This window comes from Mastigoproctus giganteus, chromosome 11 (genome assembly GCF_048544385.1).
Source record: "Mastigoproctus giganteus isolate SK-2022 chromosome 11, ASM4854438v1, whole genome shotgun sequence".
In the NCBI taxonomy this organism is placed as follows: Eukaryota; Metazoa; Arthropoda; class Arachnida; order Uropygi; family Thelyphonidae; genus Mastigoproctus; species Mastigoproctus giganteus.
This window is the reverse complement of record NC_143585.1, coordinates 39,586,423-39,598,880: the sequence shown is the minus strand read 5'-3', so window position 1 is coordinate 39,598,880 and position 12,458 is coordinate 39,586,423. Positions and strand designations below refer to the sequence as shown.

The 12,458-nt window shown below is 36.4% G+C and overlaps 1 protein-coding gene across 1 annotated transcript; it reads right to left on the bottom strand.

Moving 5' to 3' along the window:
• Window positions 1-248: 248 nt before the first annotated feature.
• On the bottom strand, window positions 249-6,154 carry LOC150077931 (hemocyanin AA6 chain-like). The gene is made up of 9 exons (XM_090385268.1): window positions 5,908-6,154; window positions 5,510-5,727; window positions 3,745-3,950; window positions 3,056-3,452; window positions 2,823-2,951; window positions 2,580-2,714; window positions 997-1,183; window positions 646-863; window positions 249-527 (listed from the first exon to the last, which is right to left on the bottom strand). Exons 1-9 carry the CDS (start codon window positions 6,095-6,097, stop codon window positions 342-344), a joined length of 1,866 nt encoding a protein of 621 aa, XP_090241394.1. The 5' UTR covers window positions 6,098-6,154; the 3' UTR covers window positions 249-341.
• Window positions 6,155-12,458: the final 6,304 nt, after the last annotated feature.

Sequence of the window (12,458 nt, the reverse complement as noted above, 5' to 3'; positions counted from 1 at the left end):
TGTAGCAATTTGACTTTCTCTTTCTGGTTTCGTTGGAGTCTGTAATAAGTCCAATACAGGGGTTTATGCCAATCAAAATCCCTTAAAAACCTTTATGAAATCCTTTAAAACTTAACGAACACCAATGGTTTATGAAATCCTTTAAAACTTAACCAACATCAATGGTTGGTCAGAAATATTTTCAAAGAAAACAATGATTGTATTTGTTGATAATATGTACAGGAACTTAAAAAATAAATCATCTCCAGTTGTTTGTAATGTTCGCTGATTTATTGAGTTGCTTTTTCAAATACAACGGATTATTTTAACATAACCATTGAAGTGATTACGGAGAGAGAAGCTCAATCTCTGAACTTGATTTTAACATCAGCAACGGTCATGTTGGGAGTAAGGAACTCTTCAATGTCAACATCGATGGGACGATCGAAGGGGTATCCCATGGGCTTCTTATCAGGATACTTGTGATCCTTAATTCCGCAATAACTGAGAGAGTCAACGCAGACGCCTTCTGGTGTTGAATCGAGAGCCTGCAATGAAATAAAACAAACATTCAATTTCGGTTTAGCTGGAAATTGGAAATTGCCAATGATCAGAGTCCAAATGATTTCTCTAAGAAAGCTATATGTGACTGAAAGGTGAACTTACGCTATCTGCAGTGTAGTCGGTGAGCATGACGAACAGATCGAATTCCATGCCCCTGTGATTACCACGTGGGATCAGCATATGTTCGGGCCAGCCACAGCTGCAGTAATAATGATCATCCTCTCCACTATCTTCCCTAAGTTGGGCCACGGTTCGTAGTTTGGAGATAGTGACATTGGAATCACGGTGGTCCCTTACAATAGAATTCTTACCAGGTGTAACTAAGGAAGAAAGACAGAAAAACGAAGTGAGAAATAATCATATCAGCAATAACGTTTATTTTAATTTAGGAGGTGAAAGTTTGCTTAGAGAAAAAAAGAAACTCTCAAAAGATTTCATTTATTTCACACTTACGGCTGACATGGAATTTATCCAATTCGATGTACAGACGTCTTTGTTCATCCAGGTGCAAGCGGTTTCCAAGTTCATCGAATTTGGGTCCCAAAAACATTCGAACAGTTGCTTCTTTAGCCTCTCCGGTGTTGTTGTTTACGCTGATATTGAAAGTGAATGGTTCATGGTCCAGATGGTGATACCTCACCTGTAGGAATTAAACAGAACACATTCTTAACTAATTTCATGGTCCAGAAAGTTGATATAAGGAAAGGAATTGTACGTTATTTGAAAATAATAGTGTTTCGTATATTTATAAATATTAGGGGGTAAAATAGGGTGAATTTAGCATAATGTGAACAATTTAATATGACCGTTGGAGTGGTATGCTGCACAGTTATAATATCTTAAGAAACTTAACAATTCTTCTGCAGTGGCACATATTTGCACTTGTTTCCTCAGAAAATATTTCATGGTATGATTCTTAGTTCAATTTGAGTCAGTTTGTGAGTGAAAGTAGAGGCAGCAACGAGACACCGAAGAAGTGTGGAGAATCATACCACGAAACGTATATTTTGTTTATGTTTCTTAGGAAATAAAATGCAATTTTTTTTCACCCACGCAAATGTGGTCAACTTCTTAATTTTTAGACTATAAAATTAAGTTACGAAACTCATTTGCCACTGGGTAGCTGACAAGGACTATACTTTTTATCCTAAAATTAAGAAAGTAAGCTCATTTTTAATAAAATACAAAGTTAGGTGAGCTACAAGTGAAAGATATGAACTCATAGAATAGCAGAGCAGTCCAGTTCATGTTTATTATTCTATGGCTCAGAGACAACAAAAGAGATATAAGGGAAGAGAGAAAGAAAGAGAATTTAAAGGAAATGGATAAATCTGGGCTGAATTTCAAATTACTGATGAATTACTAATGCATTGCCTATACAGCGCCTCTCTCTCTCTCTCTCTCTCTCTCTCTCTCTCTCTCTCTCTCTCTCTCTCTCTCTCTCTCTCTCTCTCTCCAGCTACGAATAAACAAATGCAAAATTTATCAGTATCTTGGATTCACCCATGTTGGATCGATGGCTAGACAATGACGGATTTTACTATATAGATGTCCAGAGCTCGACAAAAATGCTCTCCATAGCGACTAAGAAATTCAGCTTGGAGATTAGTATTTAAGGTCAGTCTAGCTGCTGTGAGGTTGAAGTGCCAGTTCTTTGTTTTACGATCACTGTGGTCTGCATCTTGTTTGTAACTTGGAGAGTGGCACAGTTTAAATATAAACGGACTATTCCATATCATTGGATGAAGTTCGCTGACATTGGTTGCTTGGGGAGGCGGGAATTATATTAATTTAGTACTAGAGAGGAAGGTAAACACCGGTTTTTTCGCCTCATCAGGTGACTCAGGTTTATTGCGCAATGGCTAGTCCAGAAGACATTTTTTTTAGAGTGCCGTTCCACCCAATTGGTAAACAGGTGGTAAACATGGCTTGAACATATTTTTAGAAGCCTGTTGGTGGCACACAGTTAAAAAGAGGCAAATAAAAAGAAATATTATCGCTAGATACAGAAATACAACAGATTACTAAATCCTTACCGATACGGAATGTGTAGTTCCAAGGTTGATACCATAGGTCAGTTCCAATTCGCTGTCCTTCATGAAGGTGGTTACCAGATCCTGCACCTTGGCATTGACAGCCACACTGACAACTTCTATTCCTGAGAAAAGAAGCTGAAAAGAAAAAAATAGGCCTTAGTTCTGAGCACTCAGTCATCCTCCATTCATTTCAATCACAGTTAACCAAAATTAACAGAGCATAGACCATTAAATCCTACTCACGTCGTCCTTAGTGTAATGATGTAGGGTATCCTTGTATTGCTGGAAGATGTTGTCCACAAACCTGTGATAACGGTAGAAGATTGGATCACGAAGGGAGGTAGAGGTGTCGCTCATAACACCTGGGTTTTCCTATAATTGATAGAAAGATTTAAATTTTATTTCTTTCAAATTACAGTTTGAAAGAAAGAAAATGTCAATTTGGAGTTAACGTGCGAACTTCAGTAGATATTTACCTTGAACCTGCCATCAGGGTCTTGGATAGCGGCCATCATCACGTGTCCCCAGTTGTGCAAACTGCCATAGTAGAAGGGGTTCTTGGAATCATGACTTGCTTCAATAATGGCTCCAAGGATATCCGTGCCATGTTCGTCGTCCAGTTTCACATCTTTTCCTTCGTCATCAATGATATGGCCAAGATGGATGGCCGTCAGAATCCTCTCCCTCCAACGGATCATCTCTACCAGCGAAACGTCCTCGGTGTCTTCTAGACTGAAGCCCTCAGGTCTTGAGGCATAGTGGAGACCACTGATTAGAGAGGTCAAATGAGGGGAATAACCTTCGAGTTCTTCGTGGAAGTTGTGGAAGGGAGTCATACGCTGCATGCCGCAACTGAGACGCTCACAGTCGTATCTGATCGTAAAAATTAGCAAAGATGATCGATTTACAATGATAGACTGAAAATCTTCAAGGAAATCCTTCATTAGTTAAACATTAATGGAGTTCCTTGCAGATTTGCACATTTAGTGACATAAACAAAAATGGCAGATTAGAGATCATGCTACTGTTTTAGTTGTGGGTATTTATTAATGCTAAAAGTCGTGTTCTTAAAGACCATGGTGAATCATGAAATATAAGTTTAATATGATAGTTGTTTTATGTGATGAACAGGATGGTAAAAGAAGAATAACACAGGGATGCTTACCGGGCGCACATCTGTTGATGCATGTAATAGAAAAGTTCGCCTTTTCTATCCTTTTCTCTGCCCATCACAGATGCATCCCAGGTGGCCGGGTAGGCAATGTGCCAATGCCAATGGTGAGCATTGACGCCAACATCTTCACGGAAGTAGGTTAGGCTGTGTTCTGGGTCGAGAATGTTACCGGTCTCCTCACGTTCTACTACAATGTCCTAGTAAAAAGAATAACGAACTGACATTATACACAAGATCTATTTTTTATTTTTCTCTTAAATAAATAACATTATATCGCATAAAAATATCTCTTTAAGACGAGAAATTCCTTTATTCGAAATTTAAGAACTCCACCGAACCTTTGCAATAAGAAATGTAGTTTAAAAATTGTGTAAAAGACAGCTCTAGACGATTCAATATCAGCAACAGACAGTAACTGAAGATGGCTGGTGATGGCTTTGTAGCAGCGTTGTTTTCTTGTTGAAGATTATTTCTCGATAAGATCTTATACAAAGGCAAGACAACACATGAACAAAATCTTAAGATAAGAGATGAATCCACGAAGTCTTCTGTTTGGAAAATTATGAATTAGGAACAGGAACTGTCTGTGATTAGTAAACCTCAACATAGAAGGTTAACTGACTTTCAGTAAAATATGGAAGATGTCGATCTGAATTGTCATATGAATCTTGTCAAAAAAATAGAACGTTGGTACCGCTGGCCTTTTGGCCGTGAGGTGCTTGTACAAGTGGAGCGTTAATTTTTCGTTGTACAACAAAGAGGTTTATTTATTTAAAACTTCACCCCTACCATAGCATTGTACACTTCTTTAAAGAAGCAGTTGAAGCATTGGCATTATATTTAATCAACACACTTCAGAGAAACTGGGGGTTATAAGACTGGATATTTTTCCTTATAACTATCAATCAAAACCAAGGATCTGGAACAGTAAGAATCTACGTGCATTCCCGGAACCAGACTATTTACATTAAGGGATTATAGTATATTATATTACTCAAAATCTTTTCAAAATATTCTTTGTCTCACGTGTCATGCAATAAATAAAAGAATGGTTTCCCAACTTTTGAATCACTTTGTAGCATACGAGAATGAGCTCAAAGATTTAACAAAGTGGAAGAGTTACAAAATTCAAAATTAATATAACTGAGCGACTGGATTACGTTGGATCTCCAAATGTCTACAAGAATGTGCGTGTGTCCACGGTACATAGGGAGATGAACAGCATGGATTTTCATGGCAGAGCTAATGTTCACGATCTCCACGTCACATCAATTGGTTGATAGTTTTTGGCACTACAACCAACGGTCGGAATCCAGGACAATTCCGTGATGTTCACACTCTGGCACTTATATGGAAATGGATCATCCTTGTTCCAGCACGACAATGTTCCATTACACACAGCAAGTAGAGTAAAAAATCTGGTTTGAGGAAACCGAAGTTTATCAACTGGCCTAGCCAGCTTAAAGTCCCGACCTGCATCCAATGATCGAACATCTTTGGGATGAATTAGAATACTGCATTTTGGGGCTGCCAGAAACCCCCCTTTCCCCACTTCTAAAGCTGAAAATTCCTGATGTCTGCTACAAGTGACTGGTTGAAAGCGTCCCAGAACAGACCGATAGTATCTAAAGCTTTTCCAAATATGATGGGGTCCGAATATTTTTGGGTAGGATAGTGTATATTGGATTCGATCGCTCTCTCACCATATTTCATATTTATTATCTACAGGTGTGATGTTTCACTTAAGATGGCTTACCTGATCTGGTTGGTTGATCGCTTCCTTGGCTGCATGCACAATACTTTCAGCAGACACAAATCGATCAGGGAAGATCTCCTGTATGGGAGGGACTTTCAGTTTACGGCAGTCCTCTCTGTGGGTGATGGCTACCGTAGCGGCGTATGTGAACAGACCTTCGTTGACAAAGTCACGTGCCTGCTTGGCCAAGCCCATGAAATCTTCGAAGTCTTTCGCTCCTGTAAGCGTAAAGAAGGATGAAATTAATTTGGATTACACGAAATATACCAGTATGGTAGACTCTCGATTATTCGACGCCGGTAAGCTTCGGACAATCGGGTCTCTAGCGTACTGATGTAAAAAAAATTAAAAAAAAAAGAAACGATTATGATAAAATAAGGTCATACACTTGGACATACCATAAAGGATCTTGTAGAGATCAGTGGCTTCTTCAAGATGAGTTTCATGAAAGCAAGAAAACAAAACACCGCGTTCTAAGTGGCCCACCCCCTTTAGACGATCGTCTGTTGGCGGCGTTCGCTCTTTAGGGAGAGATGTCAAGTGGTGGAAGAGGTCCAGAATACGCTTCTGCTGTTCCTTGACAGTCATGGTGACGACCCAGCGATCAGGACCCGAGCAGACGACAATGAGAAGCCTACTCGTCCTTGCTGGCTATCGCTTATATATCCCAGGAGGACTCCGGCTATAATAGCCCTCCCTTACCGGGAATTGTTTTCAGATATGGCATCTTGCAGTTTAAATTTAGTACCGGAAGAGGGAGCGACCATCTTAGAGAAACGCTACTAGAGGAACAGCGCGCCCTCCCGCGACTAAAACTAAAAACACATACACACACACACACACACACACACGTAGAAGACATATGAGGAAAGATCAAATAAATGGAGAGAAAGAAAAAAAGAAATTATGAATTGAAGTCAAAGTAATAGAAGAAGTGAAAGGAAAGAAAATGAATGAGTATTTAATAAACCGAAGTGGAATCTTTCTTTAATATTTGTTGAATGACATGTTCATTTTCAATTGTTCCATGAGTGATTCATTCTGTAGACAGATTTGAATTTACTTCTAGCATATGATAAAGATGATTGTTTACATAAAAAATGTTTGTTTATTTTTTTATGAAACCCCAAACACGAAAGGTATAAAACTTATACCTTAGTGCCGTGGGTGGTTGTAGATTGTAGATACTTGTTGATATTTGACTTGAATTTCTATAGACTGTAATTTTCGGGAAGTATCTGTGAAGGGAGGTTGTTACAGAAAAAAAGAAATTAAAGGGATAAATAAGTAAGAAAGAAAAATTGGGTCTGCAAGTTTGAAGTTGGACAGTAAGTGGATGTTGCGGTACGTGTTCTGGCTGGTTTTGAAGAGAGAAGGGGAATTATAGAGGCCAATTCGGAATTCAGAATAGAGGGCAGTTCCATTGGAGAATTACCTGGAGATCGGCATTTATGGAACTGGTGGTGAATATTCGAGAAATTTAAGCTGTTTGTGCAGGGCAAGGTTTCTCAAATTGGAAGGTGGAATGCATTGCACTATCATCATGGATAGGATTTCCAGTCAGTGGAAGGAGGGCATTGATATACATGAAAAAAAAAAGTGTGAGAATTTATTTATTTATATATATATAAAATACTACCACAGCATGAATAGTAAAGTCTCGTTGTGTAAAATAGGCATATAGTTTCTGTAATTTTTGAAATCATTGAAATTTTAAAGTTGAAATCAGATTTATTCTTCAATGCAACCAGTTCTGCCTAAACATAAAGGCATGTGCATTACACTGTGACGTCATCGAAGGAAATCCCATATACTCTGTTTGTGGCTATCGTTTATTAGTATTTAGCCTAACATTGACCTGATATTTAAAACTGCACCCCCAAATGAGGATTTTGTTTATTCATTGTAGGATGCCTACTGTGTGTTACTCTTAGGTTACATCCCAATGACTTTGAAGTCATTGGATTCAGTTACTGGGATCATTTTAAAGTCGTCTTTAAAGATCATCTTTAAAGTCATTGGATCTCAATTATTTTAAAGTCATTGGATCTCAATTATTTTAAAGTCATGGGATCTGATGATTTACTAAATATTAATTAAAATGTAACAATTATTAAGTTTACTGCGATTGCACGATGATTTTACACCTTCAGCAAAGGCAGTCTTGATTGCCTCTGATTTCAACGGCTGTGGTACATATACTATTAGAAATCAGCAAAAATAAAACGTTTGGACATAGTGTATAATGTCTCTTGTCAAACGCCATCAGGGGGTTCTCTCTAACTCCGTGTAGTATACTCTGCCTCTCACTACAAATTCTGTAAATGTCAGAGATAGTGTGAGTTTTGGAATTGGTCTGCGTAGTGGAGTGTTGGGGTAAGTTGGTATGTTGTTCCTCTAGCATTTAGCCGTGGGACCCCTAGTGAATCTCCACGTTGCCCGTCCATCGCAACGAGCAGGCAGCCAGGTATACTAGAGAATGGATATAGTCTGTCGCGGGATGAACCCTGTACTGCGCCTGAGCTTTACCAGAGAGGGTCCCAGAAAAATAAGAACTCATACTCACACACATGAACTCACATACACATAATATACATACGTACATCCATATGAACGTACACATACCCACACGTAAACATACTAACGCACACATATGCGGCGCCTCTGTAGCCAGGTGGGCAGAAGCAGCTGTGCGTAGCACACGCTTCTTGATTAGACCGGGGTTCGAGCCCGTGACCACCAAATACGGAGGATGCGGAAAGGTACAGGGAATGGCCACCACATATTCCCGGAGCAATATGGCCTTAGTTGCTAATGCTCCTAAAAACCAAATAACAAACAAACAAACACACATATGAACCCTCATAAACACACAGTTATACACATTCACACTCTAAATTAATGATACACATGTAAATTTAAAGCACAATAACATAAATATTCTTAATAAAACATATGGAAACAGTTATACATATAACATAAATTATAAATTTAAGATTAAAAATAAACATAATCTTTCTTATTTACATGAACTAAAGACACAGAATATAAGCAAAATTTAACGTAAAATCTCACTTGGTCGGGGAACACATTCTGGCATGACTCTCATATTTGGGTATTGTCACATTCAGGTGTGGATACTTGTCTATAGGTAGGGGGAGATGTCACAGTTTAGGTAGTCGTAGCATGGTTGCTTCTTGTCTCAAAAACCTTCTGAGCAAACTCATAGAAGGCCATGTAATAAGTCTCATCAGAGATGAGTAGTTGCTCATCGCCACGGTTTATAGGTTCAATCTTGGTTAAAAGTCTACATCTATGGGTATGATAATTGTCATAAAGGACATCATCCAATCCTCGTGGGCTCCACAGGTGCAATTAGGATCCTGGATAAGACCCAGTTAACAAAACTCTGCGTTCGGGGAGCCATCCCCATTTGCAAAAATGTGGCATTGGGTCCTAGGGAACCAGAGAGGTAGTTTGGGGGACACTAGGGTTACCTGAGGCAGGAATCTCCTAGTGACTTTCCCCCACCCTTATGTATCTCTTCTCTTCTATCCTGCCATTGCTGGTAAAGAATAAAGGGGATTCTCTTCCTTTCCTGCTTTAAGTCTGTTGCAAGGTCAAGGGTTATTCCCAAGATATTATTTGGAATTTGCTTCTTTATTCTATACTTGAGGTTTTTCCTTATTGTTTCCAAGTCTAGGGGCAATTTACTAGGAGAAATATACTGTCCAAAAACGTTTAGATAGTATATTTCTCTAGACTACATAAGAGAAATTACACATGGGCATCTCAATCAAATTGGAGTAGGCTTCTGTTGTTATAAGCCTACTCCAATTTATGGCCAGGTAAAGAGTTTGTTGATGTTGGAAATTCTGCTTGAGTGAAATGCTAACTTGCCAAGATATTTGGCTCTCGTGGGAACCAGTTTTATAACTCTTTTATGTAGCATTCTAAACAGATATATATGAAATTTAAAGAAAATCTACTGAATATAACACGGATTATGTTTAAAAATATATATAATAACTAGAGATAGGCATAGAAAAAGGAGTTCTCAGATTTCTTTGTCCAATTTCCATTTAAAATTTTATGAAAATTTATTCATTGGAAAGGGCCTTTTTACATTTAAACGGACGGATGGATATTCTAAAACTGACAGATAGTAACGGCTTTGCGAACACGAGGGCAAACTAGGTAAACATAAATATCAGTAGAAGCACTTTGCTAAATTGCTCAAGTATGTACGTGACTTCCGCTTACTAAAGTAGCGTTATCTAAATTTATTTTTATGAAATTTTGGCATGTCATACAAAGCACAAGATCTCAATTGTAACTTCATATTATATAATATATTATTTATACCATTTCCTATTTTTTAAAAACTTATCGAGTGGGTATTTAAAGAATAAACTGATTAACTCGATATAAACCGGCACTCTAAGAGGTTTAAGTTTTCAAAGAGTTGTAATAAATTCCGAAAGAAAGGGCAATTACGAAATTTATTAATTTAGTGCATACTACAAATAATTCTTATAATCTAACTTAAACGCGACTAGACCCAAATCAGTTGACTGACTGCGATTATAAGAAATAATAATATAAATATTATTTTTGTAATTTTATTTTATAAATTAATAATAAACCTTTACAGCGACAAAAAAGAAAAAGTTAATGAAATTATGTAATTAATGAAATATATACGCAAAACAAACATAAAAATAAATATTTTATTCATATAGTATTTGAATTTTATTTAAACATAGTCCGTTTATATTCAGTAGATTTTACAGAAAATTATAAAATTAAAAGGTACTTAACCTTTTTTTTCCAAACAACGTGTAAGCAATTTTTAATAAAAAAAATAATTTTTAAGTCTTGATTGATTTAGTCAAACCCGCATCTCAGAGGTCTAAAGGGAACTTCGTTTCTATTTAGTGAGTTTGTAAATATATTTTATATTTATATATGTACGAATCCATGAAGTTATTACATAGCTATAATTTCTCTTGCTGTTTGTTTTTAGGCGCTTTAGCATGTATGCATAATGCGCCAATTGTCTTCTCCATGTTCGTCTATCCGTCCGCATGCAACAAGTCAACTCTTAGTAGACAGATTTTCATTAAATTTTATAATTGGAATTTTTGGAAATATTTCTCGAGCCATTTCAAATTTCATTAAAATCGGACCAATATAAATCCGATAATTTGTCTGTTCATCAGCATATAATGACTCGCCTTTGAATCAATGGATTTTCATGCAGTATTTTCACTCTATCAGAACGATTTTTTAACCATTCCCAAATTTCATTAAAATCACTGTACTGTATTTTATGAAATAAAACATTTTTTAAATTACTATGTACGTAGTAATATTGAAATCATTCTACAGTCCTGCATCTCGAATACCACGAAACTTGATACCTGAAACTTTGAATAGATAATTAAGAAAGTCTAGGGTATGTACATGGTGTTATTTTTCATTAAACGTATTGACTTTTTATTTTTCTGATAAAATATAATTGAAGTCTACATAAATCATTTCAGATAAAAAAAAAAAAAAGTTACTAATCGGTTACTATTTCGTCGTGAAATTTTCACAGATTTCGGCTAATTTATTTTTAACAAGAGATACAATTCCTCGCCAGATTTAAACCCCTTCAATTCATTTATTATAGATAGATACTTGGAAAGTATATTTATAGCTTTTACTAACACCATTGGGCTCCTCCTCACTTCTGATTTCCGGTTTTAGAGCGTACTTCGAGATATTCTTATAGTTACAGGATGTTTAGACAGAGAAACTATTTTTTCTTAATGCGATCACTTTTAAATGTGGTCACTAGGTGGCAGTAGCAGTCAGAAACTAATTGGTGTTTGTTTTACCTTTTGTTTTTTTTTTTAAATAGATCTTCACATAGCGAGTTTAAACCAATTAATTAATTTCTAATTTCGAAATAGAAACTTCTTAGTATTCTCAGCTGTACTTGGTGCAAGAGGAGTGAATTAACACTGGAATTACTGCCTGAGGCTAAAATTGCAAATCCAACGCAACCTTTTCCGTTTTACTGTACACAGTATGCTTAATTTAATTATCTGTCTAAATGAAATGCATTCCTTTCCAGCTAGTGACTCGCGTCCAGTTAATTTAAATAGCTTCTCTACCAACCATATGTGTTGCTTTAAAACGCATAACAACTAATCCAGCTACTCGTAATTAAGGCAATGAACGTATCCATTGTTTTAGTCCAATCGTCTCCCTCCTCTGTTCATTCCTCAAACAGTGGCAGTTCCGGTGATGCAAAGTAACTATATTTAATGAACTACATTTTCAATCAGTAACTGTAATATTTGAACTTGGTGATTCTTGGAAAAGAAGTTGAATGTTTTTCGAGGGTTGGTTAAAGTTGAAAAATAAGCGAAAAGTAATAATAATAAATATTTTTATTAATAAGTAATAACTTATTAAATAAGAATAGATTATTTCCTTTCCACAGAAAAATCGGCAAATTTAGAAATTAGTTTCAATAACAGATCTGATGATTTCTGCTATTGACGGTAGAGGGAGCTAGGTGAAATGGTACATGGACGTATGTACACATAAATAAAGCCAGAAGCGTGATTTCTTGATAGAAAATAGTGCTTTTAATAATAAAACATAAAACTTGGCAAAAGTTAAAAAAAAAATAATAATAATGAATATTTTTATTAATAAGTGATAACTTATTAAATAAGAATGGATTATTTCGTTTCCACAGAAAAATAAGCAAATTTAGAAATTAGTTTCAGTAACAGCTCTGATGATTTTTACTATTGACGGTAGAGGGAGCTGGATGAAGTCTTTTATAGACTTATGCAATCATGAATAAAGCCAGAAGCGTGATTTCTTGATAGAAAACAGTGCTTTTAATAATAAAACACAAAAAAAGTTGGTAAAAGTTAAAAAATAA

Coding starts and splice junctions, on each gene's coding strand:
- LOC150077931 (XM_090385268.1), bottom strand. CDS start 6,097: ATGACTGTCAAGGAACAGCAGAAGCGTATTCTGGACCTCTTCCACCAC. Junction 5,728..5,907: donor TCTCTACAAGATCCTTTATG/GTATGTCCAAGT, acceptor TTACGCTTACAG/GAGCGAAAGACTTCGAAGAT. Junction 2,952..3,055: donor ACCCTGATGGCAGGTTCAAG/GTAAATATCTAC, acceptor TATCAATTATAG/GAAAACCCAGGTGTTATGAG.